Below are 16,604 nucleotides of genomic sequence, written 5' to 3'. Positions count from 1 at the left end.
GACTCGCCTTGCGGCACCGCTGTCCTGTCCCCTCCCCACCAGATAACGAACACGTAGTGGTCTAGTTGCCAGATATGGCTATCTGAACCTCAGAAATCTGCTCTCGATATTTCATGCTTCAGACAACACTGTCTAAACAATGCCAACGAACTATGAATGAACTGAGGTTTTTGACAAGCAGATAGCCAAGACGGAATACCAGGGTGATGAGGAGGAGAGGGGGACAGTGAGGTCCGGATGGACTGCGGGGACAGCAACCACATTCCTGGACTCAGGCCCAGGGACACTGCTTGTAGAGTCACCGGGAGCCTGGGTGCTGGATCTAGGGCTGAGCTGGGGGAGGTCCTCAGCACACGGTCCTAGGGGTCCCTGGGAGAGGCCACGGGAAGGGAGAATGGGAAGAGCTTGCTCAGAGCCCCCGGAGGTGCCTCCCTTGCAGGTAGGAGGTGGGGCAGGACAAAGGCCAGGGCTTAGGTCTCTAGGGTCAGAGGACCAGAGAGGTGAGGGTTGGCGGGGCACTGGCTAGTCTCTGCCCTTTCTCCCTTGAGCTGCTCCAAGCCCCTGCTCAGCCTGCAGGGGACTTGGCACAGTGACACAGCTTCTCTGGCTTGAACCTTCTGGGTGGGAGAGGTTGTCCAGCCTGGATGTGGCATGAAGGCCACATGATCGTGGTCGCCTCTTGCCTTCCTCAGCCTTCAGAGGCCTCTGTCTCTGGGAGCCTCCTCCTCCAGCTCCTTCCTCCCTGACCAGAGATCACACAGTTCATGGGATCCCAGACCCCCAGGCCTCAGTTCTTCTATGGATAAAATGAAGCAGATGGATGGATTTTCTGTGAGGTGCCTTTCAGACCTAACATGGGACAGGTTCCCTGGTCCGCTGCCTGCCCTTGCCTTCTGCAGCAGAACCCCTGAGCAGGGATCAAGGCGCTGCTGTCTGCAGGCAGAAGGTGCCTGGAGGTATCTGGACTCACCTGACAAGCTGACGGGAGGGTCTGCTGGAAGGTGAGGGGCCCAGGAATGGAAAAAAGTGGGGCCTCAGCCTAAGGGGGTGGGATGGAGGGAAGAGGGAGCCGCTGAGGACGGGGCTGGGATGGGGAACCAGGGGACGATGCCTCGAGCCTGGTGTATGCTGGGGACATCGAATCTGAGTTTGTTTAGCAAGTGCGGTGAGAGCGGGGGAAGCCAGGCAGCAGGGATGACTGACTGGGGTCTTGTTAGCTACTGAGTGAGCAGCTCACTGTGGCTTTAAGTGGAATTGGTCACTGGGGTCAGGGTTCAGCTAAGAAGTGGGTTAGCTGGTAGGTCCCAGCCACTGCCCAGGATCTGTGAAGTGAGGGGCTCTTGAAGTCTTGAGCACAACCAGAACTCTGCCTGAAAGCCATCTGTACCAATGAGAAGGACTCAAGGGCCAGGGCTCCCCACAGACACCACTTCCCAGGCTGGCAAAGGATGGGCTGTCAGTTAACTACGAGCCAATGGGGCATCTGAAATGGTTCTTTGGGGTCTTCCTTGCCAGTAGGCCTAGGTAAAGCTAAGGCAACAGCTTCAGAGCCAAGGTTTGTATTCGGGAGGGGCCAGAGGACCCAACGGGCTTCCCCAGTGGCCCAGTAGGTAAAGAATCCACTGTCAATGCATCAGGCACAGGAGATGTGGCTTTGATCCCTGGGTTGGGAAGATCCCCTGGAGAAGGGCATGGCAACCCACTCCAGTATTCTTGCCTGGAGAATCCCCATGGACAGAGGAGCCTGGCAGGTTACAGTCCATGGGGTCACAGAGTCAGACACAACTGAGCATGCACACATGCAGAGGACCCCCCACCCACCATAAAATGAACTTTGTTGTCTAACATGACAGCAGCCTCTCGCTCGCATTCGGCCAAGCAGTGGGCGTGGAAGCAGGGTGGGTGTTTGGAAGTCAGTGGCAGCTTCTCTAAGCTCACCACTGGGGGCCACCTGCTTCCCTGGCCCAGGCCAGTTCCAAGCAGCGAGAAGATGGCTAGTCGCTTGTCAGAAAAAAAGCTTCATCTAGATCCCTTCTGAAAAACAGTGTTGATGGTAGCTGCTGATTTCCCAGGCTCACAAAATTGGGGGGATGGGGTGGCCAAGGAGGTTTCTGTAATCCCTCACTGATGGATTAGATGGTGGGGCAGATCTCTCAGGAGCAATGGATGACCTTGAGAAAATGTGGATGTCAAAGGGAGAGAGAAATAATCTCCCTTCCTCAAACTGCTGCCAATAAGCCTTCTCAGCACTGGGGTAGTTGATGGAAACTATTCTGCTATTGCCTCCCAACTCAGGAGGCTGTAGCATTTGACTGAGTGATAAGAAATTGCCAGGCACTTTCTAATTACAATTATCATCATCGTGGCTGTCTCTCTTAATTACTTTCTTATAATTAGCTGTTGCTTTTTCCTCAGCATTTGTGTACTTTGCAGATTTGCTGACATTTGAGAGCCCCAAAATAGGGCCATTTGGGGAGGAGGGCAGAAAGGTGGGGAAAACGTGAGGGGAACAGATTCTTTTCAGGCAACCTGATAAATGTGGGGGCCTTTGCAATAAGGAAATTGGGGAAACCAAAAGATGGGTCATTTTCTCACCTGATGGGGAAAGAGAACAGGGGTGGGGATGTAGGGATTGGGCTTTGTGGAGGGTCTCCTAGTGTTAAACCTTGCAGGAAATACTCTTTTTTTAAAACTCATTCTGTTGCCCTCCCCATCAGCTGTTTTTTTGTTTGTTTTTAAAGCCATCTTCTAGTTTGATAGCCAAAAATTAGTGTTTCCTTTTTTGGGGAGGAAATAACTCTTGAAAAGTCACCAAGCTGCCATTTCTGAGGCTTGGGTTTCATTTTAGGAAGCAAAATTAACCCTGTTGAATCCTTTTCAGAGTTAATTAAATAACTCAGGTCAGGAGTAGCTTGTTTTCCCTGCAGCCAGAGATGTGTTCTGAGCATCTTTACAAAGTGGGTTGTGCTCCTTGACCAGATGGCTTGGTTTTCACACTGGTCCTATTCTTCCTCCCTCTCTTCTGACCTCCCGCAGCCTTGTGTACAGAGGAGTGTGTGCACGGCCGCTGCGTTTCCCCGGACACCTGCCACTGTGAGCCCGGCTGGGGAGGGCCTGACTGCTCCAGCGGTGAGTCTCGGGTCTTTGGGGTTTGGGCAGGGCCACAGCTCTGGCTGGGGAGGGGCTGTGCCGTGGTTGGATGCTGAATTCTTTGTTCTGGGCTTGGGGTGCCTAGGCAAATGTGGGCATCGGGGAGGAAGCATGCCTACATGATGGTACTTGGGGTGGAGGGCTCTAGGGGCATGGTGGAGGTCTGGAGGGGCATTGCATGTTGTGTGTGGGGGGAACTGTGTGGTCATCTATGGATCATCTTTGGCTGATCCAAAGGCTCAGTGGGTACTCACAGAGACTCTGACTTTTGATGGATGAAACACCTCTGAGTAAGGTCTTTGAGGCTTAAAGTGAAATTGAGAAGCCACCCGTGGGTGTTGACCCAGGATGTCACAGTAGTCGAGGTTTGGTCCTCAGTGTGGCTGATCCAAAGTCTCAGTGGGTGCTCACAGCAACTCCAGGGACTGATTTATGAGACTGGTGGGCCCTGGGATGCGTCTGTGTTCCCCAAAGGTAGAAGAATGGCATGCTTGTAGGGGGCGGTTACTGTGTTCTTACATCTCTCTGGGCGGCTGTTCACACTTCCTGGGGGAGGCTCTCTAGTGAGCACGAGTGAGGCGGATGTGCTTGGACTGACCGAGTGACCCACAGCAGCACAGGCACATCTCTACTGTGGGACTGGCGGCCGAGGGCTCAGGGAATTCTCTGCCGAGAGTCCAGCTGAAGGCGAATGCTTCCCCTTTGGCTCATTTCCCCTATATCCTCACAGATAGCCTTCTTTCCAGTGGCACTGTTTGGGATCAATGGTTGGCTAATGTCATGGTCTTACTTGATTCCAAAGAGCCCTTGATTAGTGTGGAAGCCCAGTTTCCTTCCTGCTTTGAGCTGGGATAGGGTGTCTTTCTGTGTGTGACTCGGGGAGGTAACATAGCTAAGCTGGTCCAGGCGGGGTCTAACCCGTACCAGTGACCCGTCTTGGGGAGCCACCTCCCTGTTCTGCAACGATCATGACAACTTCAAGAAGGAATGTTGGGTCCACACTGGCCCAGGGTGGTACCCTGCTGTTTTCCACTCTGCTGGGGTGACATCTTGTTATGGTCCTTTTTTCCAAAGGCCTTAACTGGAGTCTCCCTGTCCGTCCAGTCTATGGGAACTTACCAGGCGAAGCAAACTATTGGATGTGGTTTTGTTTGGGCTTTGTTTGGGTGGTTCTCTAGGCTTAGGGAGCCCAGGGTCAGTTTGGGGTGCTCCAGAGACTCTCTCTAATGTGCTGGGACCTCCATTGACTGTAGTATCTTCTTCCTTCCACCCTTTTCCCTGCTTTGAGGTAAGTTGTGCTGAGAAACAGGGCAGGGACTCCCCCAGGCAATGAAAGGTACACCTGGGGGACACGGAAGATAAAGAAATGTGTTCAAGCAGCCTTTGTGTGAGCACCAGAAACATGTCGGCTGAAACGTTTGAGAGCTTTTTTCCCCTCTTAGCTTTGTTCTGCTTTGTGTAACTTTGCCTACAATGAATCTTTGATGAGGAACTATCTAACTCAGGTTCGGTTAACCCTTCTGGGACAGGTTTGCTTGCTGTTGCCAAATTATAACGTCAAGAGTGGTCTGCTGGAGGTTGAAATACAGCCTGAGTCTCCGGGTCCTGAGTGCGCACAAATCACCATCCAGCACAAGTCTGCTTGACGCTCGCTGTTTCTGGACTGTGGTGGCTGTGGGACCTGGAGGTGTTTTCAGTCAGTCACTTCGGGTTTCCTTCCAGTGCAGTGAAAGAAATGGAAGGGCAGCGGCCTTTGATCAACGGGACTAGGCAGTTTAGAGTAAATCTTGTGCCTGGAGTGTGTTTACCAAGCATGTAGCCCTGTTACTTCACAGTGTGAACCCAAGCTGCCCAATTGCCACTCCCAATTCAGTCATCAGACTTGGTGCTGAGCAACTCGCAACCTGTTTCCTCAGTAAATCCACCCTCGTGGGTTCAAGAGCCACCACCTTTGCATCTACTCAAGGCATGTACTCCTAAACTCACAGAAAGTCTTAAAAGATGAATCCAACCCTCCTTTGAGAGATGGGAGGATTGAATGAAGAGAATTCATAGATTCCCATTCTCAAAATCATTCAGAGCACTGACCATTTAGATGCCCTGCCAAGAGATTTCCAACCACTGCTTGAATCCCTCTCTTAACAAGGAGCTCACTGCTTTCCTATAGAAGCACATTCTGACTATTGAAAAGTTTTCCCCTCTTTTAAGTTGAAATCTGTCTCTAGCTTCTACGAGTTGGTTCTCACCCATGATAAAGGCCAGGGCTGGGTGCTGGATCTCCATGACCATCCTTGCCTTATCTGTACTTTCTCCCAAGGAGCTCAGTGGACAGCAAATTGTGTGTGGGCAGATAGTCATCTTAGAGCAATTGATGGTAGTCATTGAAACCGTACAGATGATATCAGAGTCTCCTTCCACAGGTGAGGCCTTCAGGTATTAGAAGACAGTGATCACCTCCTTTCCCCCAGTTTTTATTTTCAAAGCTTCTTTGTTTCTTATATGACATTGTCTAAACTTCCTTCTCTATTTAGTTTCTCTCCATTGGCTGTGGCCTTTATTCCTCTTGGCTGTTGTTCCTAGATCTGACTACAGATGCAAGCTCGTATGGAAAAATAATAATAGATATAGGTGCCCTTTATTGAATTTTACTATGCACTAGGTACTTTATTCATCTTCTCATTTACTCTTTGCAACAACCCTATGATATGAAAATTATTATTAGCCCCATTTTACAGACGAGAAAGTTGAAACACAGAGAGGTTAAAGAACTTTCAAAGGGCACACAGCCAGTAAATGATGAAACTGGGACTACTGATCAAGTAAAAACCTAAGCCTGGACATGTAATTATGCTTTCTTTCCTTCTGGATGCTCAGCCTCTGTTAATACAGCCTGAGGTTGAAACAGGTCTTTGATGAGAAAACCTAGTTGCTCACAGGGGAAGGAAGGATCTGCTTGAAAGATGTGGCCCTGAGATATTGTTGTGGAAGTAGATGAATCAGCCGTGGGACACAGATTGTGAATTTGTTTACTCCGAGCAAGCTGACCCTCCTTGCTATTGTGCCTTTGGACACCTGTCTGCCAGTGTGTGCTCTGAGGCACTTTAGGGACTTCATGGGGCCCGTGTCAATGGGGATGGGTGTCTCTGTCAACGCAGTATCTGGAGATTTCTGAATGGAGTCTCTCATTTGCATGTCTATACATGTGACATACTTGCAGGGAAGCTTGGATTTTTTATTTAGTCAAAGGCATCATTCTTGGTGTTTTTTTCTGATTCTAAAAACACCCCTGCATGCTGTGTGCTGAGTTCGCTTCAGTTGTGTCTGGCTCTTTGCAACCCTATGGACTGTAGCCCACTAGGCTCCTCTATCTATGGGATTCTCCAGGCAAGAATACTGGAATGGGTTGCCATACCCTCCTCCAGGGGGGTCTTCCCAACCTAGGGATCAAGCCTACATCTCTATGTCTTTGCATTGGCAGGTGGGTTCTTTACCACTAGCGCTACCTGATACCTGTTCATGTTTAAAAGGAAATTCAAATGTCACTGGAAGTACAGACAAAAAGTTAAACCCATACACCCAGCGATAACCTCTTCTGGCCTCTGAGTGGTTGCCTTCCCTGTTCTTTGTCTGCATATTTGCTCTTAGAGCTAGATGAGGACACAATGTTATTAGATCAAATGTGCTATTCTGTAACTCACTTTTTAAATTCAACTTATATCATATACTCATTTCCTTATCAATAAACATGAAACTACCTTAAAATTTTTTAATGGCTTTATAGAATTTCATCCGATGGATTACTGAAAGTAACCAGTCTCTTGGTGATGGACATTTAGGCTGTTTATGATTTTTCAGTATGTTAGGCTCATTATCTTTTATCCAAGATCTTTGTTCCCTGTTGCTTTCAAAATTTAGATTTTTTTCAGAGTTCAGGAAAGTTTATGGTGACTAGATCATATATGGCATATGCCTCCAGTGGAGTTTGGGCAACACCTTGGGATGAAACATAGTAACATTTCTGAAGTGACATATAACCGATGACTTCTAGTGACATACAGATGATGTATAACCACAAATGGCTTCCACAAAGATTCTGCCTCTAAATGAATTTTGGAAAATTAAAAAAAAATTCCTTTGGATTCTTTACAGATTTGGGGGTTGTGGACCTATGGATAAGGGGCTGTGGTCCTGTGTAAAAATGCTGCAAGGATTCTTCCTGCACGTGTATCTTTGTCCACATGTTCCAATTTCTTTTTAGGATAAGTTCCTGGAAGTGGCAGGGAGGATTATAAAGATCCATCATCTGCCTGCTCCTGCCCTCTGTGGTTGCCAAGGGATTTATGACTTTGATAGACATGAAAGAGACGAATCCAGTAGTAGGATGGGGGGTACTTTTCATTCTTTTACAGACTTATAACCTCATAGCCTAATTTCTTGAAAGCCTGGATGAATTTCTTTCTGCTCCATAAAGGAAATAAGGTGATGCTGATTTTTCTGGTAGGTAGACACGTCGGCTATCATGGATAATTCCAAGATGTTAGATGAACCAATATGGGCAAATGGAGTGGCTGTATGCTTGGTCATAAACTTCCATCCTATATAATAATGAAGAGTAAAAGGATGAAATGTCAGTTTACACTGAATAAAGACGACAGAGTGACTCTTATTAAATTGCACTAATCTCACAAGTGGAGATAAAAAGAAAAAAAGTTTTGCCATATTGAATATCTAGCTTTTTAAAGTAATTAGGAATATTAAAGCACTGACAATGATTGAGATAGAAACATTATTCATAACTTTTATTTCCGCACTGGGCAATGGTCCAGTATATTTCATTTATGAGGTTTCAGCTGTAAGGAGAAGGACGTGAGCCAATTCCTAAATTAAATATGCCCTGTTAACTTTTATAAATGATACCCAAGAATCAACTTGGAAATTTCAGCCTTCATTGTATTATTTAATTATTGTATTTCTTGGGTCCTGCTTCTCTGGCTCCCTTCCCAAGGTGCTTTGCAGTTTGGATTCTGGGTTATAGAGTGGCATTTTGGTTTTGGTTTCAGGCCACCCCAGAAGGGAGGATAGCGGGGGTAGACATGGAGAGAAGCCCCACCTGCCCCCCGCTTTCTCCGTAGTTTCCCATATTTTTAGATTCTACTGAACTGGTTTTATCTATGTGCATAGAGTGCAGGAGAGTAAAAACTCATTGCACAGTCTCTCACTATTTGTGGAAACTGACTCCCCCCACCCCGCCCACCCTCCAGGCCTGATGCTCAGCATGAGACAGGACTGCAGAGCAGGCCTGAGTAATGAAGGCAGCGGGAACCACTCTGGGCCACCACCAAGAGCAGCCTCTGCCAAGTCAAATGTGTTCTTATCTTGAATGGTGTGGGGGACCCCTGGCTGACTTGGCTTTCAACTATCCTTGCAGATGAAAATATAACATTTACCAACTCAGAAATACACTCATACTCCTCAACTAGCCAGGGACTCTCTAGGTCAGTCCTTTTCAAACCACGATATCTGTGTGCTAGGGATTTGTGTGTATGAAAATATACTTAACATAAAGTTTACCATTTTAACCATTTTAAATTGTGCAGTTCTGTAGCATTAAGGACATTCACGTTACTGTGCAACCATCATTATCATCCATCTCCAGTGCTTTTTCATCTTCCCCAACTGAAAATTTCTACCCATTGAACACTAACTTCCTATTCCCCACACCCCCTAGCTACAATCAATCACCATTCTATTTTCTCTCAAAATTTGCTGACTCTAGGTACCACGTATAAAAAGGATTATATAACATCTGTCCTTTTGTGACTGGCTTATTTCACTTCGCATAACGTCTAAAAGTTGCGCCCATATTGTGACATGCATTAGAGCTTCCTTGCTTTTTAAGGCTGAATAATATTCCATTGTATGTATATACTATCTTTTGTTTGCCCCTTCACCCATCAGCGGACACTTGGGTTGCTTGTACCTTTTGGCTATTGTGAACCACGCCGCTATGGGTGTACAAATATCTCTTCACATTCCTGCTTTCACTTCTTTTGCATAGGTAGCCAGAAGCGGTTTGCTGGAGCATGTAGTAATTCTATGTTTAATTTTTTGAGGAACCACCATACTATTTTCCACAGGGTCTATACCATTTTACATTCCCATCAGCCAAGTACAAGGTTCTAATTTCTATATAGCCTTGTCAATATTTATTAGTTTCTATTTTTATTTTTTATTGGTTTGGCCAGAAAGTTCATGTAGGTTTTTCTATAGCATCTTATGGAAAAACCCAAATGAACTTTTTAGCCAACCCAATATAATGGTCATCCTAATGGGTGTAAAGGAGTATCTCATTGTGGTTTTGGTTTGCTTTTCCTTAATCATTAGTGATGTTGAGTCTCCTTTCATATACTTTAGTGCCCATTTATATATCTTTTCTGGAGAAATGTTCATTTTTTTCCAACTGGGTTGCCTTGTTGGTACTAAATTATAGGTGTTCTTTATATATCCTGGATGTTAATGCATTATATGTGATTTTAAAATATTTTCTCCCATACCATGGCTTGCCTTTTTATTGTTGTACACTTTGATGCACAAAACTTTTAAATTTTGATGAACTCCAATTTATATTTTTTGTTGCCAGTACTTTTGATGTCATATCCAAGAAAGTATTGTCAAATCCAGTGTCATGAAGCTTTCCTCCTATGTTTTTGTCTAAAAATCTTATAATAGTTTTAGCTCATGCAAGTAGGTCTTTGATCCATTTTGAGTTAATTTTTGCTTATAGTATAAAGTAGTCCAACTTCAGTTTTTCTGCATGTAGATATCACGTTTTCCCAGCATCATTTATTGGAATGACTTTGGTGGTGCTAGTAATAAAGAACCTGCCTGCCCATGCAGGAAACATAAGAGACTCGGGTTTGATCCCTGGGTCAGGAAGATCCCCTGGAGAGGGGCATGGCAACCTACTCCAGTATCCTTGCCTGGAGAATCCTATGGACAGGGGAGCCTGGCAGGCTACAGTCCATAGTATTGCAGAGTCGGACACGACGGAAGCACCTTAGCATGCACGCTTGAAGCTACAGAGTTAAAATTTTCACCATGTAATGGCATATTAGTTACCTGAGTAGTGATTACTCTGAGCCTATTTTCCCATCTATAAAATGGGAAGGTCAGCATGTATATTTCAGGTCTAAAAATCCTAGGATGCCATGTTTCTGGAAAGTGAAAATCCAGCATCATCTCGCCTGATCAAGGGCCCTTATGCCCTTCCAGCTGCTGACCTCTAGAAATTGTCTGCTCTTCCCAACACCCCTCTCCGCCATGCATAGCCCTCCTGGGATTCCAGGACCTGGAAAGGACTGAGGGTGGGGGTGGTGGGCAGCCCTGAATGGGGACAGTGACTCATAGCCTTGCCTCCCCCAGGTGGGGGCACCTGGGGAGCCTTGGCTGCCTCCTCAGGGAGGGGTGCAGAGGGGCATCCTGCCAACCCGGAGGCTGCCGCTCACTCAGTGTTTTTCTCCCTACACGAAGCCTGCTGTCAAGGTTAAAGCAACTTCAGATGAATCACCAAAAAAGCAATTACACTCGCTGTTCCCGTGCGCTGCTCTGCCCAGCCTGCGGCCCCTGGCAGAACCGCCTGGGCCGCCTTCTGCTGGCATCTGGTGCGCCCGTGGGCCTCCCCGGGCCGGTGGGCTCCGTGTCAGCGCACGCTGGGGCGCAGTCACCGTGACGGGGACAGAAGGGAGCTGCGGACGTGGCAGCAAATGCTTTTTCAAGGTCTGTGCATGAGAGGGGCTGCTCTTCACCACAGAATTCTAATTTTAAACAAAAAGGTATTCAGTAGCCGGACTAGTGCTCCGCTGGCTCTGTGTTCTCTGTCCCTTGAGTTCCATTTAATACGCATGTATTGAGTACTACTCAGAGGCCCACACCACGGGGGTCTGGGGCTGGAGTGGGTATTAGGAATGAGGAGGGCATGGCCCCCATCCTCAAGGAGCTGTGAACAGAAGCCAGACCCATCCGTACTGAGAGGAGGGAGGAGGAAGAGTTGGGAGAGAGAAAGTTCTGGCTTCCATGGGAGATGAGGGGACCGAAGGGTTCAGGAAAGCCATATTGGGAGGAAGGAACCAGGTATATGCTGTGTCCCATTTTGAAGGAAGAAACTGAGGCACAGAGAGGTTAAATGATACCCCAAGGCCCCACAGCTGGTGAGCATCCGATATGGGTCTGTCAGATTTTCCCCAGGCCACTGGGGGTGGGCGTTGGGGCTGAGAAGGTGAGGAAGAAAGTGAAAGTGAAGTCGCTCAGTCGTGTCCGACTCTTTGCGATCCCACGGTCTGTAGTCTACCAGGCTTCTCTGTCCATGGGATTTTCCAGGCAGGAGTACTGGAGTGGGTTGCCATTTCCTTCTCCAGGGGAATCTTCCTGACCCTGGGATCGACCCCAGGTCTCCTGCATTGCAGGCAGACGCTTTACCCTCTGAGCCACCAGGGAATACCACAAGGTGAGGAAAGTGAATAACTCAGTTGTGAGGAGTCTGTGATAGAGGTGAAAGAGACTTGAGCAGGGTTAAGAGGGACTTTCCTGGCAGTTCAGTGGCTAAGATGAGCTCCCACGACAGGGGGCCTGGATTCTATCCCTGGTCAGGGAACTGGATCCCACAAGGTGCAATAATGAGTTTGCATGGCTCAACTAAGGATCCTGTGTACCTCAACTAAGACCCAGTGCAGATAGATAAGCAAATACATTTAAGAGAGATCAACCCAGTCCCACCCCGAGTCCTGGGGGTGCCATGGGCTGCAGGGGAGGGCAGCAGGAAGACAGACCTGCTGGCCTCTCCATCTCTCGGTCCTCAAATGTCACCTCCCCTCCCCCTGCCTCCCTCTTTTTGAGACACCCTGGCCGTGGCTGTGCTCTGGAAGCCAGTGAAGAGGATGATTTCCTCCCCTCCAGAGCTCGTTTCTTCCAAAAGTGCCTGCCAGGAAGAATGGGAAATGATGGGGAGTAGATGCTGGGGGTGCTCTGCTCTCACGGGGGTCCAGACAAGTTTGGGGTGAGGATGAGGCTGGGAAGGGGCAGCCTGTGGAGACCCTCAACCCCAGGACTGAGGACAGCTGGTCCCCCCACCCTCCTTCCACCCTTGGACTGGGTTGCTCTCTTGTGACAATGCCCACAAGGAAAGGAGGGGAGACCTGCTGAGACAGCCCCCTTCCCGGGTCCAAGGGAGGCAGGTCATGGGGCAGAGGAGGCGTGGGACCACTGCTCTCCTGCTCGTTGGGAGAAGGCGGCATCTCAGGGCTTTGGCCCTTCTCCCTCTGACTGTCAGACCAGGGGACGTGCAGGACCAGTCAGTGCCCTCTGAGCAGGGCCAGGGGTCAGCAAAGGCTCGGCACATGTGGCCTATAGGAATGTCAGGTTTTGGTCCTGAAGCAGCTGGAAACCGGGTGGCCTAGGGTCTGTGTGTGAGCTGCCTGTTCAAGGGGCTGTCACAGCCAGGGGGAGGGAGGCACATTCTGCCCACCCCAGCTCTGGCCATCTGGCTCCCTGAGAACGAAATAAATAAGTGACATGCAGTGAGTCTCAAGGACTAGGAGAAGAAGGAGGGTGGGAAAACCCATCCTGAATGTGACAAAAGCAGAACAGAGGGACCACAGCCAAGCTGGCATCGTTGATTGGGACTGGCAGGCAGTGCCACAGCCCCTCCAGAACACAGCTCAGGCATGGAGAGGATGCTGTGCGCCCCCTACATACACACACACACATACACACACACACACACATACACACACGCACATGGTCTGTGCTTCCAGGATGGGTGCGGGGGCTGGGTCTCCATGGGAAACACAGTTCCTGGGGAAAGGGAATCATGAACTGCTCCCACCCGTGCCCACCAGCCCAGAGGACTGGCCTGGAAGCCTGACAGGGAAGACAGGAGTGCATTCCCTCTGGAGTCAGGGGCCAGCTGATGCAGCTCCCACTCTCTGAGACCTGCCCCCGCCCCCAAGGACTTTGAGTTTCAGCCCAGTCGCCCAGGCCTGCTGTGCACCAAGCACCATGCCGGACGTGGACATGATGACCTCATTTTATCTCCTCCTGCCCCGTGAGCTGGGGATTATGACTCCTGTGTTGCAATGGAGGAAGCAGAGGTCCAGAGAGGTTTAGCCATGCTCTAAGGTCACTCAGGACTTCCCTGTTGGCTCACTGGTAAAGAATCCGCCTGCCAATGCAGAAGACTGGGGTTTGATCCCTGGGTCAGGAAGATCCCCTGGAGAAGGAAATGGCAACCCACTCCAGTATTCTTGCCTGGGAAATCCCATGGACAGAGGAGCCTGGCGAGCTACAGTCCATGGGGTCGAAAACAGCTGGACATGACTGAGCGACTGAGCAACAACAGCAAGGTCAGCCAGCTGCTCCTGAGTGTGTGCGGAACTGCGGAGTAGGTGGCCTTTGAGACTGACTGGAAGAGAGATCTGGGCTGGCCTCATACTTAGATTCTCGCCTAACTCCTATCCAGCACTGACTAAACATACTGTCCTATTCATTATCGTTTGTTATTACTATTTCTATCTTTCAGCTGAGGGAATTGAGATTCGTAGAGGTTAAGTAGCTGGACCCAGGGCACACAGAGAGTCAGTCGCAGAGCCAAGGTTCAAACCCAGGCCATCAGTCTCTGGCAACCACATTCGCAGCTCTGGTTAACCCTTCTTTCCAGGGTCCTCTGCCTTCCCTCTCCAACCCCTCCCATGCTAGGAGGTGGTGAGATAGCTACAATGCAAACCTGGGTCCAGTCACTTCCCTGCTCCCTTCTGCCTGCCTGGAAGTGCCCAATTCCTTGCCCAGGCCTTCAAGGCCCCTTTGAGTCTGATGCCTGCCAGGCTTTCAGCCTTAATTCCTTCCCATGACCCCCACCACCACCCCCTCCTCTCTTCTAGCTTCCCTTTATCCACTGACCCACCGAGCTTCTGCCTTCGAAGCCCAGTTCAGGCCGTGACCGGCACAGACCTTGACTGTGTGTACATAACCAGTGCGGCCCGCGCCACCCCGAACACTCGTTGTTTGATTATGTGCTTGCTCTCCTTCCAGCCCCCAGGCCTGGAGACCTTCCCATGGCAGGGCCCAGCTCTTCCTTGTCACTGTGACCCCAGGGCCTGCATGCTGCAGGCACCGTGCACACTCAGCCCGGGGCTGATTGGGGTCCAGAGGATTTGCTGTCCCTTTTTATCATGTTTTCATTCTTCCAGATGATGCTCTAGTGGTGGTATTTGGACAAGGGAGGAGTGTGCGGTTCTGGGATGGATGTTCAGGAGTATTCAGTTCCACGTCCCTTGATCTTCCAAAGCTTCTCACGTATCCACGTTGTCCAAGGATTGAGATGGGAGGCCAGGAGTCAGACTGGTCCATTAAAGGAAGAGAGGTCACAGCCAGCTGAAAAGTGGGAAAGATGCCAAGAAGGCAGTGGAACCAGAGCTCAAAGAAGGATGAGATTTGAAGTTTTGATAGTCTGGTATGGAAAGAGAGGCCATTCCAGGCACAGACCCACAGACGCAAGAGTACCAAATGGCGAGCAGGTCCGTGTGGCTAAAGCAGAGAGTGCCTGGTGTGGAGAGTGGGAGCACCCAGAGGCTGAGCCAGGTGCTGTGGTGCTCTCACACGGCAGTCCAGGGAGCTTGGGCCTGAGTGCATGGACATGGGCTCCTTGGCTCCCTTTGCATCAGCTGAGTCTGCACTGTGGACTGGGAGCAACTTTTAAACTCCTTCTTCTCCTAACTAACCTGGACTCAAGGTCTGGTAAGGGAACAGAGCCCGTATGACCTGCCCCTCCAGTCCTGGCTAGTCCCTCCAGGCCAGCTGGGCCACACTCTCCTTCCCCTGTCCCTGACTTCTGGCAACTGAAGCAAGCTATCTAGGCATGGTATGGGAAGCAGATTGGAGGGCTTGGGGGAGGAGAGACTGCCGTGATTCAGAGTTAGAGACTGGATCTGGGCAGGAGCTGACCCACAGAGGCCAGGTTGGATGTGTTGATACCCGTCTGCCTCTCCGGCCAGAGCAGGGGAGGCAGATGTGATGGCCAGGAGAAACATCTAGAAGAGCCTAACTGGCTCCCAGGACCTCTGACTTCCAGCCGACCTCTCAGGGACAGCTTGGCTCCCCACCTCCAGGCCTCAGACACCAGTGGGGCCCCAAGGCAGGTGGCAATCACCCAAAAGAGCTGCAGCAGCAAAGGCCGTGGCAGAGCTGAGGAATCTGTCACCATCTAATAAGGAAAGTCCATTCTGGCAGCCTGGGTAATAGGCCTCAAATTGAATAATTAATAAAGTTATAAAAATATGTCTACTATACGGCCAGAATAATTCAGCCCAATTAGAAGCAATTATTTCTTGCAGTTAATGCCACTCGTTTTTCCTTGTGAACAGCTCTCTCAGCAACAGGATAGGATTCGTAGCTTTGGCTGCCTACTTGATGGGTTCTGTTGAGACCGAATCCTCCGCTTGGGCTTCTTTCAGATGAGAAGCCCGAGAATGTTCATCTTTCCATCCATCCATTTATGCATCTCTCTGTGAAAGTGTTAGTCGCTCAGTCATGTCTGACTCTCTGCGACCCCATGAACTGTAGAGGCTCCTCTGCCCATGGAATTCTCTGGGTAAGAATACTGGAGTGGATTGCCATTTCCTTCTCAAGGGGATCTTCCCGACTCAGGGATTGAACCTTGGTCTCTTGCATTGCAGGTGGATTCTTTACCCTCTGAACCACCAGGGACGCCCAGCCACCTCTGTGACTCTCTGAAGCCCAAGCATCTCTCTGACCATGTTTCAGTTTGTCCATTCGTCTATCCATTGTACCATCTATTTGTCTATTCATCCCTTCACTCATTCCTCCATCCATCTGTCTATCTACACATGCATCCATTTATTCATTCATCCATCTACCCATTCATTTAGCAGATACTTCTTGAGCCCCTTCCATGTGCCAGACACTGTTCTAGGCCCTGGGCATGTAGGGATGAGTAAGACCTTGCCTCTGCCTCAAGGAACTCCCAGCCTAGGCAGGTGAACCTTTGAATGATGTAAGTTGTTTCTCTTCAGGGGTCCTGCTAAATGATTTTTGTCCTTCATCTCTTATGTATTTCAGGAATATATATATATTCCTGAGATACATACATTCTCTCTCTCTCTCTCTCTCTCTCTGTCTATATATATATATATATATATATATTTCATTTAAAAACACATTTAAAACACATTATATAACATTTCATTTCAAAACACATTTCTTTCTATATATAGAGATTTGGAGTTACAAGTGGCTTGAGTTAGTTAATAGGTTCTTTCCCAAGATGGTTCAGCTTATTCCCCTATGTTTGAGAGTGTAAGGATCTTGTGGCTTCAAATTATGAATACCCACTGCTCTGGGTCCCAACCTTTTATCAGGTGGAGGTCAGGGGGTACAGGCTCCAG

At 49.1% G+C, this 16,604-nt stretch overlaps 1 protein-coding gene across 9 annotated transcripts in view; it reads left to right on the top strand.

Annotated features, from left to right (window-relative positions):
* The window catches only part of MEGF11 (multiple EGF like domains 11), a 393,087-nt gene that overhangs the window by 183,139 nt on the left and 193,344 nt on the right, over positions 1 to 16,604 (top strand). For all 9 annotated transcript variants that reach the window (XM_027553015.1, XM_027553014.1, XM_027553016.1 and 6 more), the window contains exon 5: positions 3,037 to 3,129. In XM_027553015.1, the coding sequence (XP_027408816.1) occupies positions 3,037 to 3,129 (93 nt within the window). The remainder of the gene's footprint in view (positions 1 to 3,036; positions 3,130 to 16,604) is intronic.

Source organism: Bos indicus x Bos taurus, chromosome 10 (genome assembly GCF_003369695.1).
Source record: "Bos indicus x Bos taurus breed Angus x Brahman F1 hybrid chromosome 10, Bos_hybrid_MaternalHap_v2.0, whole genome shotgun sequence".
In the NCBI taxonomy this organism is placed as follows: Eukaryota; Metazoa; Chordata; class Mammalia; order Artiodactyla; family Bovidae; genus Bos; species Bos indicus x Bos taurus.
The sequence above is the reverse complement of the archived record's forward strand: the minus strand, read 5'-3'. Positions and strand labels throughout refer to the sequence as shown.